Below are 18,278 nucleotides of genomic sequence, written 5' to 3' on the forward strand. Positions count from 1 at the left end.
AGCTTAATGGGCATGGGTTGATTTTTGGGGTGAGGAAAATGTTCTGGAATTAGTGATAATGATTGCACATTGTGAATGTACTAAAAGTTACTGAATTGTACACTTTAAAATTATTAAAATGGTGAATTTTATGTTACATGAATTTTACCTCAAACAAAGCAAACAGTGCCCCGAGCCTCCAGGAACAGGATGGCACCTAGTGGCCGCTCCCGTGGTGGTTGAATGTTTAACTGGCTGGCTCCTCGGTGGGGGGGCTTGATTAACTCTCTCTCAATATGAAGGGAGATCCCCTTTCCCCAATATGGGGCTAGTGAGCACACTCAGAGGCTCTGCCACATCGATTTCCAGGAGGGAGAATTTGGGTGCAATGCTCCACCCCAGACCCTGCCTCAGACCTTTTGAGGACTCAGACAGTGCTGGAGTGTCCCATTCATCTGCTCACTGAATTGGGGGAGGGGAGAGGACTCCTAGGAGATGTGCACCTTGACTTCTTTTTAATTCACCATTAGATACTGAATGTGTGTGTCCCTCCAAAATTCATATGTTGAGATCCTAATGCCCAATGTGACGGTATTAGGCAGTGGGGCCTTTGGGAGGTGATTAATGGCCTTATAAAGAGGCCCAGCAGAGCTCTCTAGCCCTTCTACCATGTGAAGACAGAGACAGAAGGCGCTGGCTATAAACCAGGAAGAGGGCTGTCAATAAATGGCGACTGTGCTGGCACCTCGATCTCGGACTTCCAGCCTTCAGAACTGTGAGAGACATTATTTCTGTTGTTTATAAGCCACCCAATCTGTGGTATTTTGTTATAGCAACCTGAACAGACTAAGACAAATACCCAGGGCCTAGTCCAGAGACTGTCAGTAAATGTGAGTTAATGAATAAGTAAATGGAAGAAAGGAAAAGAGAGAAGGAGAGTGGGAGGAAAAGAGAAAGATCATACCCTGCTGGTTAGAGTCTAACCTGATACCACCACTTAGGAAAATCATTTGGTACCATCTACTACATCTGAATATAAATTGCAACCCAACAGTTCCACTCTTACAAATATACCCTGTAGATAGATATACACACATGTTCACCAAAAGATATGTAGTAGAATTACAGATATTATCCCCCACCTGGAAACAACTCAGATGTCCATCAGCAGTAAAATGGATAAGTAAATTGTGGTATATTCTTACATTGGAATATTATATAGTCATGAAAACAATTTATAGTTGCACACAATGAGGTAGATGAATCTCACAAGCAGAGTGCTAGTGAAAGAAGTCAGATATAAAAGAATATGACCTATGTGAATCTAAGACATTCCAGAACAGGTGAAACTAAACAATAGTGTTTAAGGATGCCTACCTAGATAGTAAAACTCTTAAGAAACAAAACAGAAAAGGTCATATAAAAGTCCTGATAGTGGTTATTACTTCTGAAGGAGTGAGGGGGTTTTGACTGGGTGGGGGCAGGTGAGGAGGCTCAGGGGCATGGGTAGTATTTTAGTTCTTAAACTTGAGTGATGCTTATAATAGTATTTGCTTATAATAGTAATAATTTATTAAGTTGTACATTTATATTCTGTGCACTTTTCTGTGTATGTTATATTTCACAACAAAAATGTTTTAATAAAATTAAAAAATTGAGTAATAGAAAAGTATCAAGGTTAAATCCCATACAAAGTTATAAGAATAAAGAGTAGAATAACGTAACTACAGACAATGAAAATACGTCAGAAAACATACACACAAAACAGATCAAAATGTAACCTACAATTTCAAAACAAGTTTAAAAAACATTAAAAATATGATACAAGACAGGAAAGAACAAAATTGGAATTGGAAAAACTCAGAAAAAAAGTAAAAATAGGTGAAAAATATCCTTTAGCAATGAAGATTAAACTGGAAGGAACTCAATAGCAAGTAAACACACCACCACAATGCTGCCCTAATAGAACATCTACACTGGAAAAATTTTCAATTATGAAAGAAAGAAAGAGACACAAACAGATTCAAGAGAAAGTGTCCAATATTGAAGACAGGTCAGAAGGTTGGTATATGGAGAACAGGAGTCTCTGAAGAGGAAGACCAAAACGAGGGAATAGAACAAATACTAAAATCTATAATTCAAGAAACTTCCTTACTTCCCTGAAATTAAATGATTTGAAACTACATATTAAATGATCACAGCACTTATCTAACTAAGAATATGGAGCCAGAATGAGCAATATCAAGGAAAACTAGTAAAATTACTGGCCTTTAAAGAAAAAGAAAAAAAAAAAATCCTTGGGACATCTAAAATAACAAAATAAAACAAAACACATGACTTAGAAGTAAAATTAGATTATCATCAGACTTTTTGACAGCAGCTTTAATGCCAGGGGGAAAAATGGAGTAACCTATTTAAGACACTTGAGAAAGAATATGCTAAGAATTTTATATACAGCAAAACTGGCCTTCATGTATAGAGGACACACATGAACAGTTAATAACATGCAAGAACTTGGGGAGCATGTTCTTCTGATCCCTTTCTGAGAAATCTGCTAGAGAATGAGCTTCTGACAAGTAAAATGACTAGAGAGACATTGAATTAAGGACTGGTGGTAAATGTTAAATGTAAAGTTATCTGTAGAACTAAAACTAAATGAGGGCTTAGAAATGAGTGTAGTGTGTGTAGCCATATGCTCTGAGAAGGTAAATATAGTACAACTATTTTTAAAAAGAGGGGGAAAATAGGGAGAGCATATGTTAAAATTATTTTAATGCTTTCAATAATTATATGGGTAGTGATATTAGTATTATTATTCAGAGACTGTTATGTATATAATATACAGTAGCACAAATGAGTATGTATGGCATATTTTAATTCTGTCATCCCCTGTGTCTTTGACAACCAGGATCTTAGGTGTGGAAGAAAAGACAAAGATGTAACAGAAAAGAGGTTAAGTAAAAGCTTCGTAGTCTTGAATTTGAATTAGAGGTATCAGTATGAACTCAAGAGGTACTTTGTGTATGTGTGTATGTAAAGCATCTCTTGTAATATCATTGCTCACTAAAAGAATGCAGGGCTTCTTGGAGAAATGGCAGATTCCAGATCTAGGGCACAAAATATACAAGAATGAGCCTGGAATATATTAGATAGCAAGGAAACTATCAAAGCCTAGTGGAGTCATGTCAAAAAGACTCAAGAGCCAACTTGAAGAAACTCCCAAAGATGTGAAAATTTGAGCTTCAGTAATAATAATGATAATTAAAATGGATTGAAACTCCTCAAATATATATATATATATATTTATTTTTTAATTTTGAATTTTTTTTATTGAGATCATATTGACTTTTAACATTGTGTAAATTTCAGGTATACATTACTATATTTCAGTTTCTGTATAGACTGCATCATATTCACCACCAATAGTCTAGTTTTTATCTGTCACCATACACATGTGCCCCTTTACCCCTTTCACCCTCCCCCACCGGCTTTTCCTCTGGTAACCACTAATCTGTTCTCTTTACCTATGTGTTTATCTTCCACATATGAGTGAAATCATATGGTATTTGTCTTTCTCTGTCTGACTTATTTTGCTTAGCATAGTACCCTCAAGGTCCATCCATGTTGTTGCGAATGGGATGGTTTTGTCTTTTTTTATGGCTGAGTATGGCTGCTTTTATGGCTTCCACATCTTGGCTATTGTGAATAATACTGCAGTGAACATAGGGGTGCATAAATCTTTTTGTATTATTGATTTCATGTTCTTTAGATAAATACCCAGTAGTGGAATAGCTGGATCATATGGTATTTCTATTTTTAATTTTTTGAGAAATCTCCATACTGTTTTCCATAGTGGCTGCACCAGTTTGCATTCCCACCAGCAGTGTACGAAACCCTTCAAATGTATGTAAATCCGTGAGTTTGTGATGATATATTTTTTTAAAAGTGGTCCCTTCTGCAATCAGAAATTCCAGACTGGGAAACTGCAGATCGAATGGCCTGGATTCTTTCACAGATAAATAACAAGAAAGTGAAGGGAGGGAAGAGGAGTCTATACTAGTTTAAAAAGAGACTTAAAAGACGTATTTTAAAAATGCACGAGACTAAACTATAGTGTCTAGGGAATGCATATTTGGGTGATAAAACAATTTTTTTTTTTTTGCTGAGATAGACTCGCCCTCAGCTAACATCTGTTACTAATCTTCCTCTATTTTGTATATGAGTTGCCGCCACAGCCTGGCTGCCGACAAGTGGTGTAGGTCTGCGCCCAGGAACTGAACCCAGGCCGCCAAAGTAGAGTGTGCTGAACTTAACCACTAGGCCATGGGACTGGCCCCAAAATGATTTTTTGTAAATGCAGGGGGGTGGTTAGTATAGATGTCAGGATAACCTTGACTTCTGGGACAGGACAGGTGGAGGAGCTTTTAGAATGGCTACCAGCTTCCTCTCAGTGGTTATCTGCCTTATAGATGTTTTTTATACTTGTGTTTTATTTTACGTAGTTGCTTTTGCTAAGGCTGTTTTTAAAACCTTTTAGTAGCGTTCAAAGATACTAGATGGTTCTAAGTGGGAAAGGAAAAACTGGAAATTTGGAAAAAAATTCATTGAACAGTTTCAACATGTGACAGAGTCTTCCTCAGGATTTAATACTGTTTAAAGAAAATACATATTAAATGTAGGTGCTGAGAACACTATTTCCTTTTTTCTCAACAGTTCCTTTTTAATATAGATATTGGATATTTATCTTGGATTATATTCTTCACATATTTCAATTGAGGTTGGGACTTGCTGTTGAAAGCAATGTGTTATACTCAAGTATCTCTGGAGCCCATAAACATAATAAATTGTGTATGATGCCACTCCTAAATGTTTTAATTCCTCTCAGATCTCCAGGGCGTATAAACCCTTAGTCAATATTACTTTTTAAAAGTGAGAAATTAGATAAGATCATGAATGGTTTTGAAATCCTTTATATTTGTATTTAACAGATATTTATTTGGCACCTATGTGTGCCACAGAGTGAGGATTCACCAGTGAACGAAGCAAACCCAGATCTTTTATATTCTAGTGAGCCTTGCAGCCTATACTGAGGAAGTGCAGGAGATTGATACCCAGGACAGGCTTGAGAAAACAGCTGATCTGTTATGACCTATAACTGTCCACACGAAAATTTCTTGGTGAACTTCAAGTAACTATTCTCAAATTAGGCTGATAATAGCCCCCTTTTAATTCTATGCAATTGTCATTATAGAAAAGAATTACAGCAATCTTGGAGCAGGCTGCTTTCAGGATACTTAATCCTGAATAATGTTAGAATTTAGTTCTTTTTGTTTAAGTCTAGTTATTCCTCATCATTTTAAAATATAAGGCACCTGCATTTTAAATCCTGGAAACCATTTAGGCTTTTTTACACCAAAGGAGAGGACCTGATCCATGTTTTGAAAATAAAATGTCCGTATTTTCTTCCCTATCTTTTTTAAGAGCACCTTTTCATTTATTACCTAATACCTGTTAGCTGGTTGCTTTGATACAGCTATTTGACTCAAGACTGTATTAATGCTTATTCAAGATGCAAATGAAGAGATGTTGCATTTTTATGTTCTGGAGTCATTTTAAATAGTCATTTTCCAAGGACATATCTTTTTTTTTTTTTTTTTGGCTATTTACCCTTGTCATCACTGAAAGCACTAAGCTTGAGGCATCCACTCCTGTCTTTTCTAATGCTGGTGAGGCGTGGAGCCCTTTCCAGAGTAGACTGGTTATAACTTCATGACAACAAGGTGACTAGGTATCTCTTCCAGGGAAAATGAGATCTATGTCTTGGGATTTTCTTAGTAAACAAAGGTTTAATCACTTTTTCTAGTCTCTGACAGATGGCTCCCTGGAGTTCCTGCTAAGACAAGGCACTTAGAGTTCTCTAGAGATTAGGCTGATATAGGTACACATGGTGCCAACTATTTTAAAAAAAATGCAGTCACTTTTTCCACTTTTCCTCTCCTTTTTTTTTTGGCAGGTAATGAAAGCATGGGATGCTCATGTGACAGCGGTTTGCTCTCAGGATGCCAGTGAACTTGTAAGGAAGCTTGGGGCAGATGATGTAATTGATTACAAATCTGGAACTGTGGAAGAGCGGTTGAAATCTTTAACACCGTATGTATTCCAGCAGCGTCCCTGTGGGGAAGTGGGAACGAGGACAGTTGATAATGCAAGCCTGAGATGGTGTGGCGGCCTCACAGTCTGGTTGGAACCTTAGGGAAGAGTCTGTGAACACATGCCATGTCATTAGAAGTCATTTAAATTGGTTTCTGTTTTACTTCCAGATGTTAATACAGCACAGTCATATAATGGGATATGGACTGAGGAAAATATTTTCCTTACATGGTCTTTTGCTGATTTTTAAGTTAACTTACTTTTATTGCCTCTTCGTAAGAGGTCTGAAGGCAAAATTGGAAGTGTGTTTTCTTCAGTGGCATCTGTCACCACAGGAAGAACATAGAGCCGTGCATGAAAATACATGCTTAGCACCGAACATGCTTTCAGTGTTTGGGCTTAATAAGGAGCTTCAGAGACACACAGGCAGTATAATATTGGTAATGGGAGCGTGTGGGTTTTCTCAGTGCATCTGAATGCCAGGCCGTGGTTTGGCCTAACGTACCAAACAGGAGCAGGCTCCGGAATTCTCTCAGGCCCTGTTGATCCTGACTATGTTTGGGCCGACAGAGGAGGGGTGCTGATTAATCTGGTCTTCATCTAGCCAAGACACAGCTGAAGCAGAGAGCGCAACTGAGGAGTATTTGGAACGCTGTTCTACTTCTTTTTCAAAGGTTTTTCCTTTTTTTAAATTAGTTTTCAGGAGCTAGTTATTCTTGCCCACTTTGAGTAGAAATATATTTTCATGGGTTAAAAAAAAGAGGAAGTGCATATTTTTTAGTACATATGTACCGATAAACATTTGTCTTTCCCCCCAAAAAAAAAAGGAAGCCCCTATCTGACACTGCCTAACCTTTCTCAGCCAGCATCCCCAGCTCCCAGCAGGAGTATAGCTGTGAAGCCAGGGGCAGCCAGCCGACTCAGTATTCCTTCAACTATTTATGGTGCATCAATGCTGCTGGGCAGTGTTCTAAACACAGGACGCAGATACAGTGGTAAACAGGACAGATTCCCCCTTGCATGGGCTTATGTTCTAGTTGGGAGGTTTCAGTGTAAGCGCTCTCAAGAACACTGATGCAGGGAAAGGGGACAACAAATGATCGGGAGGAGGCTGTTTTAGACCGGGTGGTATAAGAATGCCACAGGGGCATTTGAACAGAGGCTTCTGAGAGCAAGCCAGGAGAATGGAATTTTTTTGGGGGGGGTCTTCAGTCTTGCTGTCTCCCTCCACCAGGAACAGTATAATAACATGTAGTAGGTGCTCAATAAATACTTGTTCAATGAATTATTGAGCGAATCTAGGAGAAGAGCACTGTTCCAGGGGAGTTAACAGCAAATATAAAGCCCCTGTGGCAGGAATAGGCTTGGCATGTTTGAGGGATGACACTGTCCCTTGCAGAGATCTTGTCAGCTACCCTCCTGCATGTGTGTCCGGGCCTAGGCCTCTCTGGGCCTCCAAGATCTGGCTTCTAGATAGTGGTAGTTTCGGTTGATCTCATCTCTTCTGCTGCTTCTAGGAATAGCAGCCTGAGACTGAGGCCCAGGCCAACGCATTCCCCTCTATCTACCTTAAGCTTTATACATGTCTGGAACTTGTCACCAGAGAACAGAGAATCTAACAGATGGAAGGCTGGAGCACACTCAGTCTAGCTCCCAAATCTACACTAGACTTTGCCCTTCTGCGTCTCTGGTGACTGGTCTTCTCCTTTCGCTTGTTGTTGTCCAGTGGGGGGTGGGGAGGGAACCGCCCTCGCCTACAGGTGCAGGCTATTACTTTTTTTTTTTTTTTTTTGACAGCTTTAGTTAAGATTGATCTTTATAACTTCTGCCTGGAGTTTGGCCTCTGACTCCACCTAGAATAAATTTGTTCCTCCTTCCAAATAGTAACTTCTTAGATTTGAATCTTAGAATTTTATAGCAGGAAAGGGCTTTGAAATCCTTCAGTCCAACTCTATCACGTTATAGTTGAGAAAAATGGGGCAGAGGATTTATGAGTTTTTGCATGCTCAAGGTTATGCCGCTTAATCATTAGTGGGAGAGCTGGGTCTACACCTGGTCTCCAGACTTCTTTTTGAGGCAGTTCCTGTTCTGTAATACCAGGCTGTCCTTAAGTTTTATTTAAATTAAGTATCATTATGTTTATTCAAAATTTGGAAATGAAGTAGAAACTTAAAAGTAGAAACTTAAACTCATAAAAAGAATTTTCTTCTCTTTTTTCTAATGAGAAGAATAGTCATCTAGTAAGGTCGTTCTCCTGCACTTATATCTTCCATTTTTATTTGCTCTTCTTTAGTTTAGTCCCATGAAAGACTCAAGATCCACAGAGTTGCCCAAAGCTGGTTTTAGAAGCTTGGATGTTTGACTTCATCCAGATGAATTTAGACGGGGAACAGGATTTACCAAAAAGGAATTCATCTATTAATTTGCTTAATTTATAAGCATGCATTCTCTAAATAGATCTTTGTTTTCAAAAGTATTTAAAAGCTTTATTGGGTTTTATCCCCTTTAAGTAAAATGTAGCGCTTATAGCAGTTTTAGATTAGATTTAAGGAGTTGAGTATCTGTCAGTTCCTGTAGATTCCATTATGACTGGATTTTGGGGGCATGTTAGAGCAGAATTGAGGACTGAGAGCAGGCTGTTGATTTCTTTATACATTGTCCTGATGCTGTGCCTGAAACCAAAAAATAGAAGAAAATTTTGGAAGGCGAAGAGGATGCTTCTGCAAGCAGTGAGAGGGACTGTGGAGGGAATAAAAGCAAATCATTCTTGGGGGGGAAAACCTTACATACTTTTCAAGTATTCGTGTGCACTAAAAAATACTTTGACTTACATTGGGTGGATGGCTTCGCAGTTTTCTGTAAAGATTGAGTCAGGGTTTCTCAACCTTGGCAACCTTAGTTGCTCAACTATTGACGTTTTGGGCTGAATAATTTTTTTATTATTCAGGGGGGGCTGTTCTGTGCATTGTAGGATGTTTATCGTCATCCCTGGCCTCTTGATGCCAGAAGTGCCTTCTCACCACCTCCCCCAATTGCAACAACTAAAAATGTCTCTAGACATTGCCTAATATGTCCCCTGGGGCCAAAATCACCTTTGGTGGAGAAGCACATTCTTAAAGTTTTAGAAAATGATCAGATTTTATGACAAAAAAAGTAGTTACATTTGACTTACCTTGGAGAAAAGCCAGAGATCCAGTGCCCTTTTCTCCTTTGTCAAAAAAACCACCCCTCTGCTGGATGCAGTGGTGCAGCGCAGTTTGTCAGCTGTCTCTGAAATAAACCCTATAGCCAACTGGCAATGGGAGTGATGGGGGATTGGAGCCCTGGGTAAAGACTGACAAGGATGTTTTGATTTGATTCTTTCTCTCCAGGTTTGATTTTATCCTTGATAATGTTGGTGGATCCACTGAATCATGGGCTCCAAATTTTCTCAAGAAATGGTCAGGAGCCACATATGTGACATTGGTGACTCCTTTCCTCCTGAACATGGACCGATTGGGCATAGCAGACGGCATGTTGCAGACAGGTGTCACCGTGGGCTCTAAGACGTTAAAGGTAGGGAGGAGGGTCTTGGCTGGTGAGAGCAAGCAGGCACCTCATGCTTCTGGAAGTTGATTTCCACCTAGCCAGTTTCGTTTCTCTTGGAGGCAGCATAGCACAGAGGCTGCAAGCATGGGCTCTGGAGTCACACACTGATGGGTTTAAAATTCTGGCCTCCACTTAGTCGCTTTGTGACACCATGTAAGTTACTTAATGTCTCTAAGTCCCGATGTCTTTACCTGTAAAATGAGGCTAATAGTGTATCTACCTTACTGCATGTTGTAAGGAGTAAATGAGATAATCCATGTGAAGAACTTGGCACAGTGCCTGATGTTACCCTCTGATACACCTTCTGCTTCCTTCTTGCCTATACCTGACGGCCCTCTCCCTGTTTCGCCAGTCTCAACACATACAGGCTCTCATAGAGAAAGGTGGAAACTCGACTAAAACAAGTGTACAGCTGGCTCTTTTCGTGGTAGTGGCATTGGGATGTGCCAGTGATCCCCACACTGGGGCTGTCAGACCTTTAGAAGTCTGTGGGCATTTTCTGAATTTCAGAAACCTGAGGAAAATTATGTTCTTACTTCAGTGAGGCTACAAAGACTAATAGAACCATTATGCCTTTTCTGGAATTGTATCAACTTGTCCTAACACTGCACATTCCATGTGAATCAGAGACTCTAGCTACTGGTGGCATTCTGGGAGTTTCTGCAGTAGAAGTTTCCTCAGTGGTGCAATAGTTGTGAGTTGCTGTGTCGAGCCAGCAAACACTGATCCATATTTGTGAGATGACTGGCTTGATAATTGTCTTTAGCTTCTTCTTTATTCTAGAAGTTAATTTGGGACCTTTTTGGAGGTGAAATTTAGGAATTTGGCCTCTCGAATTCTGTGTGCTAACTCAATACTTAGAAGCAGTCAAGAAGAGCTATGATGGAGGAGGACTGCTCTATTCTTAGGAACTGTGTGTGGGTAACAGATGAACAAACCGGGCACTGTACTCAGGGTTCTTTATCTTCATTCAATTCAGACGGCAGCCAGAAACAGTGTCCACAGGGCGCTTTGTGGCGGAGAAAGGAATCTTAGCTGTCCTTTGTCTCTTCTCTCCCTTTTCTCAAAACCCAGGCTTTCTAAGTGCTTTAAAATATAAGTTTAAGTTTTCTGTAAGATTTCACAGTTTGTACTCCAGTGAGACCTCTTACAAGTTCACCTTCAGAGCTGTCCTCCGAGAGTGAAACAGGCCTAACTCTCTTCATTTTCTCTTTCTCCCTCCTTGAAAGATGATAGTGGTAATCTCATGTGAAAACCTTTTAAGTAGTTTCTGATGTCCTTCTGAGACTGTGCACAGTTAAAGCCTCATTGTAATGCTCCAGACTCTCCTGCCTGCTTTGGTTCACTCTCTCTCCTGCAATGGCCTGGAAAAAATACACAGACCCTTAGAGCAGAATGTAAGAATTCTGCTGTTGCAGAGCAAAAGTTTCACTTTACAGGGCACCCTGCTGTAAAGAATTATAGACGTGGCAGTTATGAACATTGCTGTTCCTTCTTTAAAACCCTAAATGGGGGCCAGCCGGGTGGCGCAGCGGTTAAGTTCACGCGATCCGCTTTGGTGGCCTGGGCTTTGCCGGTTCGGATCCCGGGCATAGACCTATTTACCGCTCATCAGGCCGTGCTGAGGTGACGTGCCATATAGAAGAGCTACAACTCTACAACTATGATACACAAGTATGTACTGGGGCTTTGGAGAGTAAAAAGAAAAAGAAAAAAAAGAGGAAGATTGGTAACGGATGTTAGTGCAGGGCCAATCTTCCTTAAAAAAAAAAAAAACCTAAACAATTACCAGAATGTTTTAATTGTAGTCTGTAAGGCCAGATCTTAGGGAAAAGTACATGAACAGGAGTTCTGTGATTGTAACTAACTGGGTCCCCTGTAAGCTTGGGACAATCTCAGTGCTTCTGGTATCTAGGTACATAGGCCTTGAAACAGTATTTTTTTCTTTCCTTTTCTTTTTTAAGTTAGTTGCCTAGGCCAGTGTTTCCCATCCTCTTTCACGTTATGACACACATAGAAAATGATAGTATTTGAATAGTATTGAGGCTGCTCTGGGCCAAGAGCAGACTCCCTGGAGACTTCTGCCAGCCCAGGCTCTGCCTCACCACCCAAGGGCTGAGGGGAATCAACATCTGGTCACATCTATTCTAGGGTAAGCTTAGCTCTATTTGCATCTGTGGTCCTGGGATAATTATTAATGGTGACTCCTTTAACTCTCACAGTTTTCCAGGTTAGACAATAAACTATAGGGTGACTCAGCCAAACCAGTAAGCCATTCCTGGCACACCCCCAGCAAAGCTCTGCCTAGACAACAGCCTGGTTTTATCTTTCTTTCTACAATCTTAAATTCTGATTTGGTATTGCCCCAGTCTTTCCTCAATAAGCTTTACTTTCAGCACTAGATAAATATTTATTGAATACTCTGTGCATATCAGATACTTTACATACATTCTCATGTAATCCTTCCAACAACCCTGTGGTGCTAAGTGGTGGTATCATCATTCTACCTGGTTTTCAGCCAGGAAACAGGCTGAAAGAGGTAGCTTGACCTAAATAACACAACCATGAAGTGCGTGTGCCTGAGCTAGAGTAGCTGGAGAGGTGCATTGCACTTGCCAGCTTCATGCCATGGTGGTAGCTTGTTTTCATGCCGAAAGATCGTGAGACAGAGGGTGATCTCGGTGGAAAGAAGTCCAAGCTCACCCAGCAGTCATGGGCAGGTTCAGGGATGGTGCTAGCTGACCCTGTGCCACCTATGGGTATCTCCCATCTGATGAAGTATAGTTGGGCAGGTCATTGAGGTGTCATGGAGACCCTCAGCTCACTTGTTACTTTGATAATGGCCTACTCTACGTCTGACATAAAGAATAACAATTAAGAGTGGATATGGCAGGAAAATGGTCATGAGCCCTCTTGGTGTAGGATTTTTGCTTATCTTCGTCCGGGGACATTTTGTCCCATAATAGATTAGGTGGCTTGGGGCTTGCTGTAACTGTAGGGGAAGACCCAGCCATGATGCATGAGGAACTTGACACTTTGTTTTGCTTTTAAAGCTGTCTTATTCCTCTCAGAGCCACAAAAAAACTCATGATTGGATTTCTTGTCTAAGATCATATTTTGGTGCCTTATTGCCCCTAAGGCATTTTTGAATTAGTAAAAAGCTTTTTTCTAGTGCCTCTGGGCTTTATTCAAACCTTAATAGAGAAAAGCTAGAGGTCTCAGCCCCTAATTTCTCCTAGAGAAGAAATTGAGCGTGTAAGATGATTTAGACTATCATTTTAAGGAGAGCTTTCCTGTGCTTACTTGCTTGTCAGGCACGACTTGGTGAAGAAGCCTGAGTTCACGTGGATATATCTTTGTTCATTCATTTATTTGTTAAACATTTATGGAGCATCAGCTATCTGTCACTGTGCTAAGGTGCTGGGCGTACAGCTCCTGGTGTCAGCATGAAATGGGAAATTGGTTTGTCTGTCTTAGTCAGCCTGAAAATACTTTTCCCTAAATTTGCATTTAGTAGCATTTCATCCCTTCCTATATTTGACATGTTTTGTTTTCTTTTTAGCATTTCTGGCAAGGAGTCCATTATCGCTGGGCCTTTTTCATGGCCAGTGGTCCATATCTGGATGACATTGCACAACTGGTGGATGCAGGAAAGGTACGCGTAGCCCATTATATTGCTAGAGTGTCCCTTGTAATCTCGGTGACCTGCTGATCAAGCATAGTCATTGGGAACTCTCCAGAGGTAGACTCGGCCAATATGCATGCTGCCTTACACAGCCAAGTTTAAGTACTGTGTTTTTGGTTCTTTCTCAATGAGAATCAGAGACATAGACTGCTACATTTGAAAAAGAGCTTCTACCATCTAGTCCAACTCCCTTGGTTTATAGATGAAGAGGCAGACCCAGAGAGGTTATATGATTTTCCCAAAGACACTTGGTTAGATGGTAGCAGAGCTAGGACCTACAGGTAGGCTGCTAACATTTTGGTAATGGTCGTGAAAAGAAGGTACCACAAAGGCAGTCTCTGCACAAAGAGTGGGATATACTTGTAAGTTTACAATAGAACTGCTTCTGGAGCTTCTTCAGTCCAGGGTTGAGGCTGCTCTGGAGGTAAGCAGATTTCCAGATAAGCAGGGAGAATAAACACCGTGGAATCTAAACCCTGGAACTAGGCTAGGAGTCAGGTCCCCAGGTCTCTTGTTCCCAGGCTACTGTAATAAAATCAACGGCAAATAATGATATGTCTGAGAGGGTCAGTGGGCAGGACATGGGTGAGGATTGATGGAGATTTTGGTGGAGACAGCTGGCTAGTGTTCTTGACTACTCGTGTCTGGCCTGCAGTGGACTTTGTGGGTAAGAGACTGCTGCTTATAGTCTCGTCATGCCTTTTTGGGTGTGAAAAGACCTTTCAGGGCTGCTGAGCATCGAAAGGCTCCTCCTCTGCTGCTGCACGCTTGTTGGGTTCTTACGTGGATGGTCTTAACGGCCCTGACATTCTGTCTCTGGAAGAATAACCCGGAAGGCAAACTCCCATTCTGGGGCTGATATTTATGATTTTATTGAGAGGTTATGTGGAATTATAGGATAGAGAACCTTATACACTCTAGAGGCTTGCCTGAGGTCATGGATAAAATGATTCTCATTTTATAGATGAGAAAACTGGCTCAAAGAGATGAAGGGACACGCTCAAGTTTGCAGAAGTCGGACCAGAACTCACGCTTCCTGACTCCTGTGCTTTTCCGTCTCCATCATTCAGCTGCATTCTCAGTGCTTGAAGTTGATCTGGGACTTTAGCTTAAGTTGTCTTGTCCTTGTCGTTATAATGGGCAGGGAAAGGGGTTGGAGCAGGGCCTGCATTACACCACATAATCCATGCTAAGCCATTTGCAAAGAGCCCCTTGAGGTGGGCTTTCTTCTGCTGGCACCTGCCCCTTGCTGACCTGTTTCATCTTTCCATTTCAGTTTTGGAAAGGAATGTTTTTAGGAAGTACTGGCTGCTTTTTGTGCATTTAGTTTTTTAAATCTATTACAGCCAAAGAACTTATGATAGAAAATGGCCTGCTTCTGTTCTCAGATTTTTTGGTTCCAGTTTTGTGTGCCGTTTCTCAAACTTCTAAGTCTTGATGTGTACTAGATAGACAGAGGCTCAGCCTTATTGTGATGTACGTGCCTCTTTGTAGGGTTCTTCCCGCATCCCACAGGGATGCTTATTTTATTTCTAGGAAGAGGGAAATGAACTGTCATCAAATAATTTGGCCCATAGTTCTACATAGAGCTTCATATGGTTGGAGCCCCATCATTAGAGAGGTCCCTGTCCTCCAAAAGTACCCCACACGATTGTGCTTGTCCTGATACCTGCTCCAGGCTGTCCACATGCTTACCATTGCTCTTTTGTATTCAAAATATTGTGATTCTCTTTCTCTCTACCTGGAAATTACTATTTATGCAACAGAGAAGAGAGGAGACTTGTGTATATGTACCTATTAAATTTGGCAGGTAACTGATAGAATGGCTAAAAGAGAACATGATAGAAATAAAGATGCCCTTGAAGTATCCTTGAACAAGGGTGAGTGAGAAAATGTTCCTTTGGCCTTTGATTCTCCTCTCTTCTGACCAGGGTTATTTGGCCTTGGGAGTCACTTCTGCCAGTGAAGGGCTCTGGGACTGTGGAAGTTGATATGTGACACTGGATGCCAGGATGAAGTCAGCTGTCTTGTCACGCGTCCTGCTTCTTTGTGGGTGTGCGAGGTCATTGACTTGTCTGCGCTGGGAAACTGGAAAAGATAACAGAACACATCTATTTACATTTTGTATGGTTAGTAAAGATTGTTAAAACTGAATGAGAACATTGAAATTCTTCCAAGCTTTGACTGCATATTTAATGAATCTAATTAGCAGATATCTGATAGAGGAACTGTAGTTGTTTTTTGACAGTGTGAAGCGATGAACCAAAAGAGCCTACTCTTTTGAAATACTGTAAGTTTTTGAATAGATAATACATTTACAAGGTTCAGAATCCAAAAGGTAGGAAAAGTAGTTTCACAAAATCTTCCTTTGACTCCTGTCACTCAGTCACTGAGATTCTCTTAGTCAGACACCAATTCTAATCTGCATAAGGTTCTCTTAGTCAGAAACCAATGTTACCAGTGTCTTGGGTATTCCAAAGATGGTCTGTGTATCAATAGGGTGATACAAAGAATGACTTATAATTAGCACATTGTGTCATGGACTGCTACTGAAATTGTGCCTTGTGCTTATAGTTTATTGGCATTTTTCTCCTAAGCACAATCAACATTTCCTGTTTTTATACTATGCAGCAAACTTTTTTTGGTGGGGAGTGGGAGACCCATAGCAAAAAGTATATTCAGGCCAGACATACATCATCGATTAGCATACTCAAAGATTAGAAATAGGAAACCCTAACACATATCTGGTTTACTATCCTCACCTTCCCCAACCCCCCATCCTGTCATTGTGTCACATTTGAAGAGACAGAGGCCCTAAGGGATTAAATGATGTGTTCAAGGTCACACAGCTAGGCAGGGCCCAGGTCTCTCGACCTCTAGGACAGTTCCTTCCACCACCCTTTGTTGCCTTTAAGATTCAGGCAGTAATAGTTATAAAATAAATCCCTCATCCAACCTTCATTGTTTTCTGCTTGTTTAAGTAGTCATCCAGACATTAGATAGGTGGAGTTTGAATTCTATCTACAAAATCCTCTTGTATTTCTCAGTATCTTTCAGGTTTGAGAGGAGGTGGTGAGGCAGATCCTTTAGACCCTAGTCAGCTACTGATAAGAATGACGGTGCTTTGAGGGAAAATATTTATACATATTTGGTTTATATGCATGTACTAGTTTCTTCTTGCTGCTGTTAAAAAATTACCATAAACGTAGTGGCTTAAAACAACACAAACTTATTATCTGATAGTTCTGGAGGTCAGAAGTCCAAAATGGGTGGGCAGGGCTGCGTTCCTTCTGGAGGCAGGCTGTAGGGGAGAATCTGTTTCCTTGCCGTCTCCAGCCTCTAGAGGCTGCCTGTATTCCTTGGCTCATGGCCTTGCATCACTTTGACATCTGCTTCCGTCATCCTATCTCCCTCTCTGACTAACTCTCCTTCCTCCCTCTTCTAACAACCCTTGTGATTACATTGAGCCCACCCAGATAATCCCCCTGTCTCAAGATCCTGAACTTAATCACAAAGCCCTTTTTTGCAAAGCAAGTTATCGTACTCACAGGTTTTGGGGATTAGGATGTGGACATCTTTGGGGGCCATTATTCTGCCTAGCACAATGCATAAAATATATCAAAAATATGAAAGAAACTTGAAATACTGGTTGCCCATGAGGAGGGGAACTAGATGGCTGGTGATCAAGTCTGGGAGGGAGGTTTTTCTTTGTACTCTTTCATCTTTTTGAGTATGTTTATTTGCACACATATACTCTTCTTGTAATTATTAAAGCCCTTTATATCATGTACTTAATGTCCACAGGTCTATTCAAGATCCTAGGTGACCAGCCAAACTTCTTGGTTGAGCAATGATATAGATATCTTAGTTTATTTCTTTATTTTAGCCAGCGTCAGAATAGTTCCTATCTAATTTATTTGAGTTTAATTCAAAACGTTTACTGAGAGTTGACTAGCACTCTGCTTTATCCAGTAACTTGTGGAGAGATGTGTTGTCCATTCTGAGTTACCTTCTGAGCAGCGCTGTCTGTTAGAACTTTCTGCAGTGATGGAAATGTTCTCTGTCTGCACTGTCTAATATGGTAGCCACTAGTCACATTGGCTATTGAACCCTTGAAATGTGGCTAGTGCAACTGAGGGACTGAATTTTTCATTTTAATTATTTTTGATTAATTTAAGTTCAAATAGTCGCATGTGGCTAGAGGTAACCATTTTGGACTGTGTGGCTTTAGTGAAAAATGTAGTAAGTTCTGAGGCAGGAGATTTCCCAGACCCCTCTTGAGATGGCAAGGCCCTAGATTAGCAATGAGCTACATTCCAAAACTTTAAGCTCATTATTTGCAACTGGATTTTCCTTTCATAGAAAGAATATGATGACTGGGGATTGAATCCCTAGGACCACTGCCAAATATGGCAGGTACCTCCTGGATCTCATGGCCTTGATGCTACTGAAGTTTTTCTGATGCTACTGAAGTTGTTTCTGTAGGGAAATGTAGGCTGTTTCTCCTCTCACCTTCTAGCTGGAAGGAGTGCCTTTTTCAGGGGGACCTAGGTTCAAGTCCTGGATGCTTTCCAAAATGGGCACATTTACTCCCCTGTCCCCACCCGCCATCTCACCATCTATCTTCCAGCTTTGAGTTTTCCCTCTGGGGGCAGGAAGTTCCAGAAATAGCAAATCTGAGCAAAGCTCACTTGTTCCTTTTGTTGTCTTTATGTCTCCTTAATTGAAGTCCCTTCTCCCCCTTTACCTTGACCCTGGAAATATTGAACTTATTGCAGAGGTCAGGGCATACCTGTCCAAGAGGTAGTGCCGGAACTGTGGTCCTGCCGCCCCTGCCCTGGGTCCCTGGTGCCTGTCCACAGGTGTGTGCGCTAGG

General features: G+C 40.9%; 1 protein-coding gene across 2 annotated transcripts in view; it reads left to right on the forward strand.

Annotated features, from left to right (window-relative positions):
* The window catches only part of RTN4IP1 (reticulon 4 interacting protein 1), a 44,519-nt gene that overhangs the window by 22,422 nt on the left and 3,819 nt on the right, over positions 1–18,278 (forward strand). The window contains exons 6-9 of one of the 2 annotated variants that reach the window (XM_058566535.1): positions 5,993–6,129; positions 9,501–9,684; positions 13,280–13,372; positions 14,367–16,669. In XM_058566535.1, the coding sequence (XP_058422518.1) occupies positions 5,993–6,129; positions 9,501–9,684; positions 13,280–13,372; positions 14,367–14,510 (558 nt within the window). In that variant the 3' untranslated portion in view covers positions 14,511–16,669. Of the gene's footprint in view, positions 1–5,992; positions 6,130–9,500; positions 9,685–13,279; positions 13,373–14,366; positions 16,670–18,278 lie in introns of those variants that run through there. The other variant, XM_058566536.1, reaches the window with a different exon arrangement.

This window comes from Diceros bicornis, chromosome 23, assembly GCF_020826845.1.
Source record: "Diceros bicornis minor isolate mBicDic1 chromosome 23, mDicBic1.mat.cur, whole genome shotgun sequence".
Taxonomy (NCBI): domain Eukaryota; kingdom Metazoa; phylum Chordata; class Mammalia; order Perissodactyla; family Rhinocerotidae; genus Diceros; species Diceros bicornis.